Genomic DNA, 17,189 nt, shown 5'->3' with positions numbered 1-17,189 from the left:
GGTGAGTGCGTTCATATAAGTGAGGTGTCTCAAGATATATTTTTAAATGTATTTCCTAAACCACTTATACAGCATTATTTAATAAAAACAATGTAAGTTGATAGAATATCTATATTTGTTCATTTTTATTTCTGTTCATTCATTCAGCAAAGACTTGCCAATTATGTACCAAACAGTGCACTCAGCCCAAAGTTGGAACATGAAACATACCACATACTAGCTGTAAGAATCTGAGAATGAGGAAACAGGTTTTTTAATTGTCCAGACTAGTCAACAAGTCAAAATGAGATAGTATTAAAATGTAATCTTTGAAAAAAGAGAAGCAAAGCAGTCAAGGGAGAATGTTTCAGTCATTACCCAAGTATTTATTGCATACCTATTCTGCGGCGTGGGCTTCCCAGGTGGCTCAGTAGTGGTAAGGAATCCACCTGCCAATGCAGGAGACCTGGGTTTGATCTCTGGGTTGGGAAGGTCCCCTGGAGAAGGAAATGACAACCCACTCCAGTATTCTTGCCAGGGAAATCCTATGAACAGAGGAGCCTGGCGGGCTATAGTTCGTGGGGTCACAGAGTCGGACACGACTTGGTGACTAAACAACTCTATGGCCTTCATGCCGCTGGCTCTTGTTAGGGACAGACTAGAAGATAAGTTCCATACAGGTCACAACTTTTTCACACTAAGGAAGATTCTTTTACCTTAAACTTTAACAAGGCATTATACTTCCTGATTAAAAAAGACTAAAATTCAGATCCTTTATGAGCAGCTGAGAATTCTCTGAATCTTGATGCAATAACTTCACTGCATAGTATCTGAGAACATACATGGAAACTGGGCAGTGAAGAAGAGAACACAAATTTGTCCAGAGTGAAAGTATTTGTTTGGTCATGAATGGATAAGAATTTTACCAATTTTTAAGGAAAAGTGAAATTCAGTGCAAAAACTGTACTATATAGTAGAGCATGTGGGGCATATCCAATTTCAGGTTCAACATATAATACTATATATGGAGTTACCATGCCATAGAATGGACCCACAGCTTCTCAGCTAACTCTTTTTATGTGTATAAAGTCAGAGCTCTGAAATCTTTTCAAGTATTATTATAAAACCTTGAGCTATGTGAGCATCTGATATCCAGAGTGGTAGATTAGGAAATAACATCCTGTTATAAAACTTTAATGTGATTTTTATGAAATCAAATTGATGATATATATTTCAGAACATAAACAACATAATATAATGAAATTGCTGACTTGTAAAATTTACAGTTCTAACAAGCTAATATTTTTCTCTGTTAAAAGACACTACAAAATTGAATCCTGAATTTCAGACAATTAATATTTGTAATTTAAGAATTAAGGTATTCATAGGCTCTCATCATAATACAGGTAAACATTTGTGGAAAATGTGGTTCAGGTAAAGAGAAACCAAAGTGAAAAAGAATAAAAAATATAAAAAGATACTATTTTAAAATTTTCTAATTTGAATTTTGAAGACATATACTTGCATATATGTATGTCTATATGCATATATGCACGTCTGTGCATAAACATGTGTATATGTATATAATTCACATATATGCATATACATGCATATATATACAGACATATATAAAACTTTTTGAGATAATGTAAGAAAATGTAACATACTTTTATCAAGATATGAATTAAAGCCAAATTTAATAAATTAGTTTTGTTATAAATGAAGGTTGTAAAATTTTATTTCAATATGCCCATTTTTTTTTCTTGGTCTACATGGTCACAAATCTCGAAGTATACCAGGGATTGTCTTGATTTATTTGGGACAACCTCAATGAAAGAATGATTAATTAGCTAAAAAACAGTCTTGAACTAGGCAAAATGTCTCTGAGACATTAAAAACTTTTTTTTTAATTGAAATACTTTAATCAAGTTCTCATTGCTAGACTTGATGACACCTGTTGGATTGATCGTCTCATTGACATGCTACTAAATGAGTATTTCCCCTCAGTTCACCTTTCATTTCTGTCATAACTACAATGGGTATCTGGCACATCATCTCTCTTCAATAAAGATTTGTCGAATCAATGAATGAGTGAATGAATGAACAACGTGCTGTGAGTGTCAGAAAATAGAAAACTCAGAAGCAGGATGCGAAGTAACCTTAGAGTTTTGGCTGTATGTATAGGGTCATCTTTGCTGCATCCCGAAAAGCTCATGATATAAAGACAATACAGATATGGATAATGATGCATAATTATGAATGTATATTTAGATAAATAAATAGATGTTTGATAGATAGATGGCAATATATACTTAACTCTCTTCCATATGCCATCCATATGGATTCACTAGGATGTATGTCCCATCTGGGCTGTAAAAATCACTCCATCTGGCAGGACTTCTAACTGAATGCTTGGCTACAAAATTCTTTGTTACCTTAAAATGCTATGATGAAAACTGTATTGATATCTCTCCTCTCTCCTTTCCTCCTCCACCTCCTCCTCATCTTACCCCTCTTCCTTCTTCTGCTCTCTCTCTCCTATTCTTCATCCAGTATGACATTTCCCTCTGAACATTTATTGGAAACTAACAGCAAATGTACAGCCCTTTTCATTGTACTCCTTTAACTCTGCAAATTCTTACTCTAGCAAATGTTTGAGCATGTTATCCAATGCCTATAAGTGAATGAAAGACAAGTTATATTGAATTGCTTGTCTTGAAGCAGGATATGTTATTTGTTGAAAAAAAATGTGTTGAGAGATATAAAAATGTTTGTGCTTAATCTTCCTGACAGGATATGAAATGGTAGCTTTAAACTATTCTTGAAATTTTTATAAAACCAAACTGATAACCTATATTTCAGAAGACTTAAGGGTAATTATTCCCAGAGGCAGAAGGGTGTATTATATGATTTCTGGGAATCATCTCTGTAAGTCTATTAAAAACAAGTGTCTGGCTTGAAGACTTTTATTTTACTCATTAAAAAAAAGTGTAATTTATTTATCCTTTTTTATTTTCAGGTTTTTTTTTTCTGTAAAAATTCAAGCGCTTGAGATTGCTGGCATTAAGCTGTCTAGAGTTAATATCGTTAATTTACTTCTCTTTGTGAAAGATAGATCTCGAGAGATTTAAGGGAGTGATCTGTGTATAGTAATTGAAACAGACATATTTACCCATCCTGTGGTTAATATTGCCTGGAAACTGATGATTGCTACCATCAGTGTATTAAATTTTATATTACAGAACAATAATGTACTTTTTAAACTTTTAAGTTAATACTTAAAATAGCCTTATTTTAATTCAAAAAACAGTCAAGCTAAGTATGAAATTTCTTGACAAGCCACAATCATCCTGGAAAGCTATTTGGAAAACTAATTAACTATAAGTAAGAGAATATGGCTCTACATTTCTTATATTTTTAAGAGACAAGTATGTTCTAATTTCACTGGATTTCATAGGAAAAGGATGTTGACTAAGTCTCTTTACTAATTTCACTTGAACAAATGTTTCTATATGAAAAAAAACCAAAAAACAAAAAACACCTAGCTGGGTTACTTCTTATGCCCTGCAATATTTTCAGGCATACTTTCCCAATCACTCTACTTCTATGCCATCTCATGCCTTTTCACACATGCATGCTTCTCTTTATCTCTTTTGAGACATTTTTCCACTCAGAACTCTTGGGGAGCATGAGTTACATGACCCCATGCTTAAGAGTAAGTATCATCCCAACATTTAAAAGGGAAGAACCAAAAAAAAAATATATATATATATATATATATATATATATATATATATATATATATACACATCACTGATTACCACAACTAGTATGTGTGTATGTGTGTGTGTGTGGTTGTGTGGTAGTCAGTGATGTGTGTGTATGTGTGTGTGTGTGTGTGTATATATATATATATATTTTTTTTTTTTTTTTTTTTTTACTAGTATGTGTGTATCGGAGAAGGCAGTGGCACCCCACTCCAGCACTCTTGCCTGGAAAATCCCATGGATGGAGGAGCCTGGTAGGCTGCAGCCCATGGGGTCGCTAAGAGTCGGACACGACCGAGCGACTTCACTCTCACTTTTCACTTTCATGCATTGGAGAAGGAAATGGCAACCCACTCCAGTGTTGTTGCCTGGAGAATCCCAGGGACGGGGGAGCCTGGTGGGCTGCCGTCTACGGGGTCGCACAGAGTTGGACATGACTAAAGCGACTTAGCAGTATGTGTGTATAGTTATTTGAGCATCAGTGGAACAAATCCCAAGTGGGCTAAGAAATCAGAAGGGGAAAAGCAGTTAATTTGAGAAATGAAATAATATGGCTACTTAACATAGAAATGTAAGAGGAAAACATGACTTTTCAAGTAAACTTGCAGTAGTAATTAGAGTTATAGTTAAGACTAAAAGTAATCTTAGCAAATAATATTTACACCCAGAAAAAAAAAACATTAAAAAAAAATCATTTGTGCTAAAAAAAAAAAAGATCGGAACATATCAAAGGGAAACAGGATCTAATCTGAAGAGTTTCCCAGTGACCAATGCTAGGACAATTTACGCATCAAATAGATTGTATTATAATCCAAAGTATGAAATAAATATACCTGAGTTCATGCCTACATACATAAATGAATGAAAAAATAATCGAAGGAGAGATGCAAGGCTTCTGTACAGAAGAATTTCGTAAAATATACGTACATACTCTCCCCTCAGGGAGGTAAAGCTTAATTTTACCTCTCCATATTTCTTCTTTGAGAGTGCGCAACTTCCAAAGAATAGAGTGAACAACTTCCAAAGAATAGGGTATGGAAACAGAAAGACAGTAATTTTATAGTTGAAAAACCTGACAAATACTCCTTTAACCAAATGACTGAAGTTAACATTGCTAGTAAAATGTGGATTTCATTCATGCCTAATATGATGTGATGAGGTCACTTCACTAATATTAATATGATGTGATAAGACGGACCCTTCACCCCTCTAGTATTCTCCAAAACCCATAAATCTAGTCTAATCTTGAGGAAAACATCAGGCCAAGCATTGGGAGATACCCTACATGATACTTGACCAGAAATTCTTTATAGTCTTCAAGATCATGAAAAATATGGAAAAGCTTAGAAGCTCTCACAGACCAGAGGAAACTATAGAAAAAAACCAAAGAAACCAAATAACTGTGGTACCCGCCATTGGAACCTAGATCAGAAAAGGGACACTAATGGAAAGACCAGTGAAATCCAAGCAAAGTCTAAAGTTTCATTACTAGTAATGTACTGTATTGGTTTCTTAGTTTTAAAAAATATACCATAGTAATGTAAGATGTTGACAGAGAAATTGGGTGAGGGATACATGAAAACTCTTTGTCTTACCTTTGCAAGTTTTCTACAAATCTAAATTATCCCCCAATTAAGCATTAATTTAACACATTATCTTCTGCTTTGTTTAGTAGCTTGATAAGTAGACAGTTACCTACTTATATAACTTGCCAGAATATAGGAATTCCAGGAATTAATCATTTCTTTCCACTTTCTACTCTTTGATATTATGAGTTTGAATCATAACTAGAAATTCAAAAGTAAAAAGGAACAGTAATTTAAGTTTTAAGAGCTCATCACCAACATATTACTTTTATAGTCTTCAAGTTCAGCACGGTTAGTTCCTGGTTGCTGGTTGTGAATAACTATGTCATCTTAGATACATTCCCAAAGACACCTTTTTTGGTTCCTTTTAATCTCTGTCCTCCTGAAGTCTCCACCTTTGAACCATGTGTAAATGGAGCATTTATTTTTACCTCTGAAAAGTGTAAAGTCATCTGAATATGATCCTTTAGACAGACTGAACAATTTGTGTAAAAAGACATAGAAATATGGACATGCATCACAACACAGTCTAAATATTTATATAATTAATATTTTGAGAGTTTGGGTCAAAATTTTCATGTATCTAAAGTGTGTTTTATTAATTATTTTCTACATGTATGAGATAAAGTTGTAATTATTTAGAATAAATGTATGGTACTTTGTAAAGCATTTATTGTGAAATCATTCTTTGAATTAAGGTGAGGGAAATAAGAAAGCAATAATACATTCATATTCATGATGTTATTTAAAAGCAGAAAATTAAAAATACTTGATACATTTTGTTTGATAATATGCCTAAATTATATAGTGTTACTGAATTTTATGCCTTGCCCCAGAAAGTCTTAGCCAGCTACAATATGATTTGATCTATACAATTTATACAATTTAAAAAGAACTTTTTTTTTTTTTTAAGGCTTTAAAATTTACAATCATGTTGAAAATACTGGTGTAACAAAGAGGTTTAGAAATAATCATGATGAAACTATGTTCTGTTACTAGATATATCTTTAAATGGTGTAGGAAACAGACTTCAGGTTAGTCAGGAGAGGTCCTCAGAATTACACCGTGCATGTTTCCCTGAATTGAAACTGTATGTTATTGGTTAACCAGGATATTTAGCATAATCACTCTGCTAGACTGTGGTGGAGGGAGGTGATTATCACTGAGAACAGATGGGCAGGTCCACAGCACTGCCAGATTCTGCACAAGCTCCATTTATTGTGGTTCTTGCTTTTTTCCTTCGGTGTTTTAATTTTTTTTAAAAAAAACACTGTATGTTCTAAAGAACTAGCTGCACAAAAGGTCAGTAGCTGATGACCTTTCAGCTTAGATTTCAAACGTAGAAGAAAGATTCAAAATGCTATCACTGTGTATCTAAAAAGGATGGGGCAGGTTTCATTTTACACTCTAGCCTCCCTCAATGCATGCACGGATTTATCTGTACGCTAAGCTCTCTGCTCTGCATCTGTAGCTCCTTGTGGATTATATTGTCTCTCTGATCAGAAATGATCTTCTCGGATATGAACACCGTTTCTGGCTCCCCTAAAGTGCATCCTCCTAATGGGACCCGGTTTTATACTTTTCAAGTAAGTGCGCTTTAAATGGCTTCACTACCTAGGGAGTTAATCCATAGTCCAACTTTTAATAAAGAGAAAAATAAGGGAAGGAAAACTGCAAAGTGTGAAAGTATTAAAGAGGATGTAAGATGTAGAAAATGTGCATGTCCTTTTAATCCAGGTTTTTTGATATGGAAATGAGATAGCATTACGATTCTCTGTGAATTAAAGCCAAATAATAGTGAACTAATTTTCACAAGGATTTTAAAATCTGCTATATTATCATATTTACAGGGTTTATGAGATAGTCTCCTGAAATTGTTCTTTATGGATATAATATGGTGAAAATTATTAAGTTCCTTCCCTGTTGTATTACAGAGAAGATAGAATTAAAAGACATTTTTTGGAACTTTGCAAACTATGTTCTGTAGGCTTAGAAAAATTTTGTATTTCTTATACATAGCTTAACATGACTCTTGTTATTTACTTTTATGAGTGCAATATACAATTAATCAATAATACAGTAGCTTAAGTGTCATGTTTAGTATGCTTTTTCTATTTGAGGTAAAGTAGAAACTCATTAAGATGGAAGATTTTCTGTGTTATCAAAAAAGTCAAAATGATTTACAATATAAATGTAAATGTGTGTTACAAAGCCATTACCGACTTTCAGTTGCCTTTGAATAAATCAGTCATCAGTCTAGAAAATGGTTAAGTCTAAAGTAAATCAGAATCTACCTCATTTTCATCCTCAAATTGCATTTTTCAGTGCTAAGGTTTACTTTGTAGTTCAATCATATCATCATTAGATTAAAAGGGGGAATGAAACTCTTCTCTGTATATTTTATACTATGGGAATATGAACAGCCTAACATGTAATTATTTTATCTATAGAGTTATAATAATAAATGCAAAGACCTAGAGAATTAATATAGTAGAGGTAATATGTCTTCTAAAAAGAAGCTCTGAATAAATGCACATATGATTTATTAAAATCTCTTGCCTTTGCACACTATAGCAGCAGATATAATTACTTTCTCTCTCTCTCCTCCTTCTTATACTTCTATTTTTAATCCTGTTGCCTCTCCTGCTTTACACTGATGTCTACTGATAGTGCAAGTCTGTGCTGTTATAGAATATTTTTGCTTCCCAGTGGCGATCAGCTTATTGTGGCAGTGATTCAAAATGCAGTTGCCCTGGGGCTCTTGTGCAGAATTATTACTTTTTTCTCCGTACACTGAGATATAAACACTCCTTACAATATCCTGTAGCTGCCTCTAAGGGGCAGTTTTTGACATTGGGTATTCTGCTTCAGTCTCTTAAAGTTTAAGGGTCAGTAAATTCCATATGCTCAGTCATGACAGGCGTTTTACAATTCTTTCAGCAGGTCTTGCTGACATATTTCCTGGCAGGTGACTTTCTTTGAAAACACACTGGAATGATTTTTAACCACTCTTTTTTTTTTTTTTTCTGAGGTTATAACAATTCATGTAAAAAGCACTAAGATTTCAGATAAAATAGAAATGTTGACAAGTATGAGATCTATTTTGCTACATTTTTAAAATCACAAAAAGCTATTTGATCCTGACATTTGTGGTAACAGACATTGTGTGTTTAACTTTTTGTTGCTATTGTTTGTTTTTGCTTTTGGTGGAAGAGAAGGATGGTTTTTAAAGCATGAAAACCAGCTTATAAAAGTTAACTCTTTGCTTTTATCGTCAAGGGACTGAATTATGCATGATTATCTTTCTTATTTATATATACATTAGCCTATTTTAAAGTGATGTACTTTTGATTGTAGTACTGTCATGAGAAATGAGATGCTGTAAAATAACAGACCATTTGTCAAAAGTGTATCTTGTGGAAATGACTAGTTAAATTTTTGAAAGTGGTTCTCATTATGGATTGGCATAAATGCATTTCTGAAATGATTCTCCATCAAGGAATTGAGATTTTAATGCTTACCTTCTTAAAATTATTCTAGCACAAGAGTTAACATATGCAAAAACATTTAAGATAGCTTAGCATGAATAATATTGAGTTTCAGTTCCATCTTCTCATCAAATGTTTAAACTATCCTGTCATTTTTTGCTGAAACTGTGTAATATCAAATGTCAAAAGTAAGATTTAGGACATATTTGACCTGAACTGTTTAAAGGTAAAAAGACGACAAATAAGAAGCTGAAGAATATTCTAATTACAAGCCTATATTTTTCATTGCATTTTAATTTAGTCAGATACATTTATACTTCTATTCACATGTGCAAATACTATCTTGTATAAACTAACACTTAATTTAAATTAATTTCCTTATAAGTGAGATCTCACTTCTATATACTATGAAAATACTTGAATCTACATTTTTCATTCAGAGGTCCCTGCACCCTGAATGATGCCAACACCCAATTTGCACTATATATTTAGTGAGTAACTTGCCTCCAGAAATTCAAGTTCTAGAGTATAGTTGTCTAGAATGATTTTTGATTGACAAAAATTAAAAATAATTATAATATTTGAATGGATTAAAACTGTTAGTTTATGGTACTCAAATATGTATAAATGGGAAACCTACTTTAAAACAAAATTAAATTATATATATGAATGCAATAAATTCTTTTTAATTTTATGTCCATAAAAGATGATGTCCTAACATCATTTCATATTTAGCTCTATTTCTGCAGGTAAAACTATTTACAATATTTTACTAAATCTCTAGATAAGCTAACCATGATGTAATATGTAAATTCTCCCAGAAGTATTGATGACCACCAAGCTACCCCGTCATTTCCTAGAAATTAAGTATCTTCATCTAGAGGTTTTCACACTGTCTGCAGAATCCTAAGATTTGAGGGGTGCTTGTCAGTAGTTGCTAGAGACAGTAGGGAAGAGGAATACATTCTTTTGAGCTTATTAATGCTTCCTTATTCCACATTTAGCTGTTTTATTCATTGGAACTCTATGCAAGCTTTCAGACACAGCAAGTAACAAATGGCATACTCCTTTCAAAAACAAAGCAAAAGTGGTGTGCAAACCACTTCCTCAAACAAAGGAGCTAATTTCTGATGGGACCAGTTTTGATCTGTTGAACCCACAGAGCAATTATTTCTGCTTAGGATATATTTCTTTGCCAATTAATCCTAGCATTAATAGCACTTTACTGCCAAGAATGTGTGAAAGTATTTGACTCTGTTGCCCACTGGCACCCACTAAAAACAAGAGAAAGAAACTTTGCCACAAAGCATGAAAACATATTAATGTGCCATTTCCATGTTTAGAATAGTTTGTGTCCCCTGTCCTTAAAGAGTTTGTTATAAAGACGCTCTTCCTGATCTGGAGCTCATGCAACATACTGCTTTCTTGACTTGCTTTCCCAGAAAATTGTCTGTATGCTTCTGTTCTTTCCCTCTTCACTGAACCTGTGTATTGAAAAGTTGTTTTTATTTAGACTCATTTTAAATGCTACCTCCCCATGAAGCCTTCACTCATTCGCCTGATTTATTCATGATGTATTAAGTACATTTTCTTGATCATTTGCCTGTTTATATCACTACAGGAGTACTTAATATGCATTGTTTTAATCACTGAGAACATTTTATTAATCTCCATCTCTAGCAAATGGATATAGTTATTATCCCTGTATAATAAATGGGGCTTATTGGAAAGTAAATGATTAAAATTTGAAAATTCAACACAAAAACTATAATTTTTTGTTTAAACTATATAAGCATTTGTTGAGACATATATATTATTAGAGAAGTAGCTAAAGATATTTAAAGGTAAATGTATTTAAAACTAAGCCTTTGAGTACCACCATTGGGTTCTTCAAAATAAGTAACAGTTACATTATGGTTCTCAGAAAAGTTTTTATTTCATTGTTTTTGTAATAGATTTCTTTTACGGCTATACAAAACATTTTTGAGACTTTTTTCTTTATACCTATGTATAATTCCTTAGTAATTGAGGCTTTTTATACTTTATCAAAAGAACTTTAAAATTGTTTAATGTATAATTTTTCATTTAGCAGATACTATTACTTGAAATATGTAGAAGATTAATAGGCAAATTGGAAATCTCAATTGCATGAAGAATTTCACTCAAAAGATATTACTGATAATTAGCATGGGGCACCATATCTTTTTGATCATATGAGGTTGAGGTAATTCTGGCTTTTCAGGGAAAAAAACAGATTTTTTCATATTCTATCATTTTTTTTATACCTGGGAATCCACTGTTACTCATAATATTTGAAGCACATTATATTAACTTCTTACTGTTGATATTTTTTAAAAATGCACTGAATGTATCTGTCAGTATGCTTGGAACATATTATGTATTTAATTAAAAAATGAAAGCAAAGTAGCCCAGTAGAAATAAGACAGACCCTTTGGCTCTAGGGTTATAGAGTAACATAGGCAGACTTCCCCAGCTCATTGAGAGAACCGAGCTTTTTTTCTGTCACCCAATTATATGCAGTCATGACTATGATTATAAATGGTAGAGACAATGCAAGAAGTCTTTCAAGCAAGTAGACTGACAAATTTAAACGTACTTCTTGGTGTGTGGGAAAGGCAGTCTTTAATATAACTAAAACATAAGCTGGAGGCAGGAAATGGCTAAAAGTCAATGTCCAAACTCAAGAACAGAAAAATAGGTTTGAATGTCAAGTCCAGATCCTCAAAAACTTGAATTTAGGATTCAAGGATTTTCAATGAGAAATGATAGACTTCAAATTACCGTTTAGTTGGAATACTGGATTATGCCTTGGCTGGTTGATGGGACAGCAAAAACTATTCAGTGGCTTTCCAAAGTTAAAAAAAAAAAAAAAACTAGAGGAATTATGATTTCCCTGCTTTAAAGATAGAAAAAACTGATGCTTAAAAATGTACTTAAAGTAGTTGTTAATAATATAAAATATATGTCTGAATCCAGAGTTATTGAACCCAGAATTCCATAGTCTTTTCCCTATGTTCTTCTGCTGAAATTGTTGATGATTAAATGCATCAGCAAAATTATTCCAAGGTATGTAATTTCTAATCCTCTGTTGATCTATTAATTCAAAAACTTATAGAAATTTAGCTCTACTTCTTCAAAACATTGTATTGCAGACTCACTGAGATTTTAAACTTGAGATTCTTGTTTAGTTACATCTCCTCATTTAACCCTTATTGACAATTTTCTTCTAGTTAGAAATATGTTTTTATAGTAATCAAATTGTGCTGAAAGGTAAAAAGCGAAACCAAGGTGGTGGGGGGGAGAGGGGCGGGTAGTATTCGCTTAATACGCACCTTTGTTTACATAAGAATGCTCTTTACATTAGTGAGACCAACCATAGGAAACAATGAATAGCTCCTGGGCTCCCCATAGGAGATCATATCTATTCCATCTGTAGAGATTTCTGCTTAATAGATGTTGGCTAGGCTATCTGTTCTGTGAGGACAGCCCCTTATGTCCTCTTTTTTTTTTCTTTCATTGTTAAATCACTAACACCAAGAGATTGTGCAGCACAAAACTGTAATTAGTAAATAGGTGTTGAATTGAATTACAAACTGAAAAGAATGTATCCTCATCTAGAATGACTTCCCCATAGGAATATATAAATGGTGGTAAAATTCCCAGCCTGAGATCCACAAATGTATTTCACTTATATACTTAGCTACAATAACTTAAATTTTCAAGTATTGCCTGAAGGGGGAGGAAATTGGCAGTAGGGACATTAATTAGGGTGCTCTTAAGTTATGACCAACCTAGATAGCATATTGAAAAGCAGAGACATTACTTTGTCTAGTCAAGGCTATGGTTTTTCCAGTGGTCATGTATGGATGTGAGAGTTGGACTGTGAAGAAGGCTGAAAGCCGAAGAATTGATGCTTTTGAACTGTGGTGTTGGAGAAGACTCTTGAGAATCCCTTGGACTGCAAGGAGATCCAACCAGTCCATTCTGAAGGAGATCAGCCCTGGGATTTCTTTGGAAGGAATGATGGTAAAGCTGAAACTCCAGTATTTTGGCCACCTGATGCGAAGAGTTGACTCATTGGAAAACTCTGATTCTGGGAGGGATTGGGGGCAGGAGAAGGGGACGACAGAGGACAAGATGGCTGGATGGCATCACCGACTTGATGGACATGAGTTTGGGTGATCTCCGGCAGTTGGTGATAGACAGGGAGGCCTGGTGTGCTGCAATTCTTGGGGTCGCAAAGAGTCGGACACGACTGAGCGACTGAACTGATGCCAAGGTACCATGTTTCCTATCCCTGACTTACAGGAGGATGGAATTGCCCAAATCAAGGTGAACAGTGGGTCATGAAAGGTACAGAATTAGCTGGGAGCACATTTTCCACCCCCTGACTTCTTTGTTTGGTAGACATCTCTTTAGGTTCATTTTCTCTGTTTCTATTTGTGTGTATGTAGTCTACTGAGGAAGAAGACAATGGCAACCCACTCCAGTATTCTTGCCTGGAAAATCCCATGGACGGCGGAGCCTGGTAGGCTGCAGTCCATGGGGTCGCGAAGAGTTGGACATGATTGAGCGACTTCACTTTCACTAAGATAAAGTATTTAATTCATGGAGCATAGTGCCTGCTAGTTAGTAAGAGGTCAATAAGCTGCAGTCACACAGCAGCAGGAGCCAAAGGTGGGGTCTGCAAAATACACTAGAGCTGGCAAGGGTATGAACCAAGAGATGTTAAGGAAGAGGGAAAAGTCATTAAGAAATAGATTTTAAAAATCCATTAACATACTGCATATAGGAGACAAGACAGTAAAAGGCAAGATTACCTCCGAAGTTTCTACTGAGGGAGAGAGAAATATAGAGGAAGAGCAGCTTTGAAAAACAATGCATTGAGTTTGGTTGTGGGCAGATTGAGTAGACAGTTGGAAATATGGGTTTGGCTCTCAGGACAGAGGTCTGGCTGAAGAGTTGACGTAAATGTGGGAGTCATCTGTTTACAGGGTAGGGGAAACTGGAAGTGGATGAAAAGATCTTGGCAGAGAATGAGGAGAATGGGGTAGAAGGGTGGGGCTGGGCATGAAATCCTTGAACCTACTGACTTCCCAGAATTACTGTCATTTGGAGTGTGCGTGCTTGGTTTATTTTGCAAATACAGTTTGAAAGCTTTTTCCTAATTACCTCTCCTTGAATATCACCTCTGAATCTAATTTAGATGTTCCTGCCTCTTTGTGTGTGTCTTTGCTTTATTTTGTAAATACATTTTGGAAACTAACACTTCCTTTTAGCCCCCTCCAGCATCTGCTCCCCAACCCCACCATTGAATATTATCCCCTGAACTCCAGAAAAGCATAAAATTTATTTTACTTAACTACTCGTATTTGTTTATTGACACCTAGCCTGATGCTTGTCGTATAGATGGTATGTGTTTTCTGAATGAATGAATTTCTGTGTAAATTGAAGAGTACCTAAAATTAATTCTCGTATATTTGTAAAATCATTTGGCACACCTTGTTCTACATCCCCATTATGCTAGACTTTAGTGATAATGAGCAAAATACCAGATTTCTTTGCTCAAAACTCTTAAAGAGTTGCCTTGTGGAAAATTATCCAAAAATAATAGCACATTGTTTGTTTCTCTGAAAAAACTTTGATGTTAAGGGTTTGTATGTTTTTGTTGTTCAGTCACTAAGTCGTGACCAACTCTGCAACCCCATGAACTGTAGCACGCCAGGCTTCTCTGACCTTCAGTGGTTCCCAGAGTTTACTCAAACTCATGTCCATTGAGTTGGAGATGCCATCCAACCACTCATCCTCTGTTGCCCACTTCTCCTCTTGCCTTCAATCTTACCCAGCTTCAGGGTCTTTTCCAATGAATCAGCTCTTCACATCAGGTGGCCAAAGTATTGGAGCTTCAGCTTTAGCACCAGTCCTACCAATAACATCCAGGGTTCATGTCCTTTAGGGTTGACTGGTTTGATTTCCTTGAAGTCCAAGGAACTCTCAAGAGTCTTCTCGAGCACCACAGTTCAAAAGCATCAATTCTTCAGCACTCAGACTTCTTTACGGTCCAACTCTCACTGGTGTCACAAAGAGTCAGACACACTCAGACACTGAGTGACTTTCACTTTCAAGAATATCCATACATGACTACTGGAAAAACCATAGCTTTGACTATATGGATCTTTGTCAGCACAGTGATGTCTCTGCTTTTTAATAGACTGTCTAGGTTTGTCATAGCCTTTCTTCCAAGGAGCAAGCATCTTTTCACTTAGTGGTTGAAGTCAGCATCTGCAGTGATTTTGGAGCCCAAGAAAATGAAATCTATTACTGTTTCCACTTTTCCCCCATCTATTAGCCAGATGTGATAGGACTGGATGCCATGATCTTCATTTTCTGAATGTTAAGTTTTAAGTCAGCTTTTTTACTCTCTGCTTTCACCTTCCTCAAGAGACTCTTTAGTTCCTCTTCACTTTCTGCCATTATAGTGATATCACCTACATATCTGAGGTTGTTTATATAGATATTACTATTATAATTCATGTAATTTCACGTACTTATTCAGTACAACCTTATGATGATGGTGATCTTGAAAAAAAAATTTTTTCTAAGAGACATTCATAAATAGTCTCATTCCTGAGCTAGCATGGTATTCTGAAAAGAGCAATGATTATTGTTTTACTATTTTCTAAACATTCAACTTTTGTTCTTTTTTAAAGCAAAAACTATTTTGCAAAACAAGAAAGAAACTATGCATTTCCTTTGACCATGTACATATGTATTGACAGAGGATAGAGACAACTAGAGAAATCAAGAAGGGTGAGGGTAAAGGAAAAACTACAACATTGGTCTTGGAAGAAAGAATGCTTCATGTTCTAAGAAATAAGGTGAACAAAGTGAAAATGGATCAAGAGAGAAGAAAATGGCTGAGCCTGAGATAATAGACATCAAGTAGAACTGAGAATTGAGCCAGGATTGGAAGCATAGTTTCAGATCAGTCTTAATAAATGAGTTTCTTGTTAATCTCCCTAAATGGAATTGGCAAATGTGGGGGAAAAAATCAAGTAATCAAAGTGCTAATGAGATTAAGGTTGAACTGTCTGAGTGTGGGTCAGTCTTCAGTCTTAATGAACATAGGAAGTAATTGATTGAAATTTCATTTTTTAGGGAAAAAAACAAACTCACTGAAAAATTACACTTTACTCAATGTTTCTATAATATACTGTTCAGCTCAGTTCAGTTCAGTTCAGTCGCTCAGTCGTGTCCAACTCTTTGCAACCCCATGAATCACAGCACACCAGGCCTCCCTGTCCATCACCAACTCCTGGAGTTCACCCAAACTCATGTCCATCGAGTTGGTGATGCCATCCAGCCATCTCATCCTCTGTCATCCCCTTCTCCTCCTGCCCCTAATTCCTCCCAGCATCAGAGTCTTTTCCAATGAGTCAACTCTTTGCATCAGGTAGCCAAAGTATTGGAGCTTTAGCTTCAACATCAGTCCTTCCAGTGAACACCCAGGACTGTTCTCCTTTAGGATGGACTGGTGGGATTTCCTTGCAGTCCATGGGAATCTCAAGAGTCTTCTCCAACACCACAGTTCAAACACATCAATTTTTTGGCTCTCAGCTTTCTTCACAGTCCAACTCTCACATCCATACATGACCACTGGAAAAACCATAGCCTTGACTAATGGACCATTGTTGGCAAAGTAATATCTCTGCTTTTTAATATGCTATCTAGGTTGGTCATAACTTTTCTTCCAAGGAGTAAGCGTCTTTTAATTTCATAGCTGCAATCACCATCTGCAGTGATTTTGGAGCATACTATTAGAAACATAAATTCTGATAAATTATATATTTTTTAACACTGATTCCCAGATCACTCTATCATGCCTCTCACTTAGTAAGCTCTCCAAAAATATAAGTAGAATGAATAGATATTCTTTAATAACATAAATTTAAAGTCTCTGATGCTGGGAGTGATTGGGGCAGGAGGAGAAGGGGACGATGGAGGATGAGATGGCTGGATGGCATCAACAACACTATGGACATGAGTTTGAGTGAACTCCGGGAGTTGGTGATGGACAGGGAGGCCTGGCGTGCTGCGATCCATGGGGTCATAAAGAGTCGGACACGACTGAGCCACGGAACTGAACTGAACTGAAAGGATTTTTTACCTCATGAGATATTACAACTGAAATAAAGTTAGTATCAGTTCAGTTCCGTTGCTCAGTCGTGACCGACCCTTTGTGACCCCATGAATCTCAGCACACCAGGCCTCCCTGGCCATCACCAACTCCCGGAGTTCACTCAGACTCACGTCCATTGAGTCAGTGATGCCATCCAGCCATATAATCC

At 35.2% G+C, this 17,189-nt stretch overlaps 1 protein-coding gene across 7 annotated transcripts in view; it reads left to right on the top strand.

Annotated features, from left to right (window-relative positions):
• PPFIA2 (PTPRF interacting protein alpha 2) overlaps positions 1–17,189 on the top strand; it is a 506,769-nt gene that overhangs the window by 160,828 nt on the left and 328,752 nt on the right. For 2 of the 7 annotated variants that reach the window (XM_068972179.1, XM_068972178.1), the window contains exon 1: positions 6,838–6,918. The exons of the other annotated variants lie outside the window; for them this stretch is intronic. In XM_068972179.1, the coding sequence (XP_068828280.1) occupies positions 6,838–6,918 (81 nt within the window). Of the gene's footprint in view, positions 1–6,837; positions 6,919–17,189 lie in introns of those variants that run through there. 7 annotated transcript variants of the gene reach the window in all.

Source organism: Capricornis sumatraensis, chromosome 4 (assembly GCF_032405125.1).
Source record: "Capricornis sumatraensis isolate serow.1 chromosome 4, serow.2, whole genome shotgun sequence".
NCBI lineage: Eukaryota > Metazoa > Chordata > Mammalia > Artiodactyla > Bovidae > Capricornis > Capricornis sumatraensis.
This window is presented reverse-complemented; position numbering and strand designations above follow the sequence as displayed.